Source organism: Saprolegnia parasitica (genome assembly GCF_000151545.1).
Source record: "Saprolegnia parasitica CBS 223.65 unplaced genomic scaffold supercont2.912, whole genome shotgun sequence".
NCBI classification, from domain to species: Eukaryota; Oomycota; class Saprolegniomycetes; order Saprolegniales; family Saprolegniaceae; genus Saprolegnia; species Saprolegnia parasitica.
The window spans coordinates 1-2,889 of record NW_012157306.1 but is presented as its reverse complement, the minus strand read 5'-3'; the positions used below and the strand labels follow the sequence as shown (position 1 = coordinate 2,889).

At 61.3% G+C, this 2,889-nt stretch overlaps 1 protein-coding gene across 1 annotated transcript; it reads left to right on the top strand.

The window, feature by feature from the left end:
- Nucleotides 1–407: 407 nt before the first annotated feature.
- SPRG_18001 (hypothetical protein) lies at nucleotides 408–2,398 on the top strand (the record flags this gene model as incomplete). Its single annotated transcript, XM_012357427.1, has 5 exons — nucleotides 408–1,030; nucleotides 1,697–1,861; nucleotides 1,909–1,985; nucleotides 2,028–2,191; nucleotides 2,240–2,398. Coding segments are annotated over 5 exons (1,188 nt in total), but the record flags the coding sequence as incomplete, so codon positions are not given.
- Nucleotides 2,399–2,889: the final 491 nt, after the last annotated feature.

Genomic DNA, 2,889 nt, shown 5'->3' with positions numbered 1-2,889 from the left:
AAGGAAGCGCCCGAACTGCCAAGTCTTGCAAAGCGACGCCACCCCCGCCCCCTCATAGACCTTTATCGCCACCCAACGAGGTCGAGACAACCAGCGTCAAGGCAGTTGCGTTGACCAAGGTCATGACGGTCGCAGTGCCAACCAAAGTGGACGCCACGGCCGATGCCGAGCCCACGGCGCCCGAAAAAACGAGTCCCAAGAAAAACCCCATCGATGTTGCCCCTGCACCGTCGGGGCCCTCCCGCAGCCGTCTCGACGATGCCACCGACGCATTGCGTAGCCTTCACTTCGACTCGTATTATGAAGACGACTCGGACGAGACGCCCCTGCTCGAGGCCAAAAGTGATGCGACAGCATCACCTGTCTACAACGACGCTGGGTCCGAGTGGGTCGTCTGCCAAACCGAGGCAGGGTACGCGTACTACTACAACACACGGACCCACGCGTCGCAGTGGGAAGCGCCGGGCACGGACGACAATGGCCGCGAAGCCTTCTTTAGTGCGGTGACCGCGGGCGATGTGAACGCGGCGACGCGGCTGCTCTTGCGTCATGGGCGGCAACTGCTCGACATATCGGACCACAACGGCCGCACCGCCGTGTGGTATGCTCTCGGGCACATGAGCATGGCGCAACTTCTCTTTGAGAGTGGTGCGAACTTGAACCGCACGGACGTGGACGCCAATGGCCTCGTGCACGTCGCAACGCGGCAGCGCAACGTTGCCTTTCTCGCGCTCCTCGCCGTCTACGGCGCGGACTTGGACCTTGTCGATGGTGCGCAGCAGACGCCGCTGCACATTGCCGCCGCCTCTGGGTACCAGCGCTGCGTGGACGTGCTACTGCGGCACGGCGCGACGCCCGACGTGCTCGACTCGGCCGCCCGCTCGCCACTGCAGCTAAGCACTTTGGGCAACCACGTGGCCTGCGTCCAGCTGCTTCAGAAAGTGTCGGCGCAGCAAGCGCCGGTGGCCGACATCGCTCTTCTGACACAGGTGGCTTCCATGAACCGACGCTGTATCGTCTTAGCGTTCTTGTAGCGGGCAGCGCTGGAGCGCGAGGTGGCCATGGCGCACGTGCAGCTCGATGAGGTTGGCATGTTGCTGCTGCTCGCAGGCGATATCCACTGGTCCGTACTAGCTGCAAGAACGCTACACGACGCTCGAGACAGCGCATCGCATCGCCAACGCCCGCATCGTCATGCTGGAAGCGGTCGTCGACCGCTGCGAGAAGGACCTCGATGCCGAGCGCGCGCTTTTGTGGCAAAAAGTGAATTGGATTTTTACAAATCTGCGTCTCAAAAGCCATAGGAACAATCGTTCAACGACGCCCAGCAAGCCCAGTACGCGACGCTCCAAGACCTCCAGCGCCAAGTCGACGACGTCGTTCAAGTCGCCGCGTACGTCGATGGGTCAGCGCTGCAGGAAAGGGCTCACAAGCTTTTTCGTAGCCGGTCCCGGTTGGAGGTGACCACAATGGCGGCCGAAAGCCACCTCCCTGAACGAGAGAACGAGAGGTCGCTTTACGTCGACGAAGGCGACGCGACGTTTTTGGGGCCGTCCGACACGATTGCCTGTACTTGCTCCTCTCCTTCAGTCGAGCGAGAGCCCATGCGGGTATTTTGACTAGTCGATCATGATGAGGACGACGTCAAGGACGACGAGGCACCGATTGCACCGGAGCGCGTGGGGGCCATCTGGAGTGCCTTCTTCAACAACGCCGCCAAAGCACGCGTCCAAGACGACAATCCGTCCAAAGTATTGGACGCGGTCTATGACGGTGACCTCGTCACGTTGCAGTCGCTCCTCGTGCACGGCGCGTCACCCGATCCGCGCAACGACGACGACCAGACGCCGCTGCACGTTGCGTAAGACGATCGATTGTGGCCCATTGATTGCTGCAGAATCGAGGTAGAAGCGCGTATGGTCGACTCGAATGCGTCTCGCTTCTTTGCGAGTACATGGCCGACATGGAGGCGCGAGATGCCCACGGTATGGACGCTCTTGGCTACAAAAGTTGATGGTGGAGCGTAGGCCACACGCCTTTATTCCTCGCGAGTCGTCGCGGGCACTTGAGCATTGTCAAGTTTCTTCTGGAGAGCGCGGCTGACGTACGTACGGCCAACGACGATGGCCGAACGCTTGTGCACGCTGCGGCGCTCAGCGGCTCCTTGCCCTGCCTCCATCTCGTGCTCGAGGTATGAATGTATCCGTCTCTTAAACACGTTGTAAGAGCTCAAGTGTAGTACGGTGGCGACCCATTTGCGGCCGATCGCGACGGCGAAACACCGTACGAGATGCTGCTCGAGCGAGGCGACGAGTCGGCGGCGCCGTTACTCGACTACTTGGACAGCCAGTGCTCGCTTCGCCAGCCGCCCACATCGCCCCGTCCAACGTCGCCGACCGTAGGCCGCCTGTTCATGCAGCCGTCAAGGATGCGACGAACAATGCGACTAGGCGGCCGCGCCAGGGCAGCGCGCGGCTACGAGCAGCTATGACGAGGATGAGGGGGATGAAGCACCTCGGGAAGGCTGGCGAGGTGTACGTACATTGTGGCGAGCGAAGATAAGTTCTTAGTTTGCCACTGTAGTGGATTCGTGGCAAAGCCACATCGCTCTTGGGACTCGACAGAACAGCTGCAAGCGAAGCCAATGACCAAGCGGCTGCCGAGGCGCCGCTCTCGCCGCTCAAACCACCCACGGACGCCGAGGTCGCGAGCTCGATGGCGTACCGTAAGCTCGTGCCGCCACGTCACGTCGAAGAAGCCATGCAGCACCTCCAGGTAGCTCTACAAAGATCGGGACGAGCGTGGCGAACTCTGAATATCGTAGTCGACTGCGCTGCATGCTGTCAGCGCCCCGTCGTCCAAACGTGGTTTGCCCCGCGACGTCGCCAA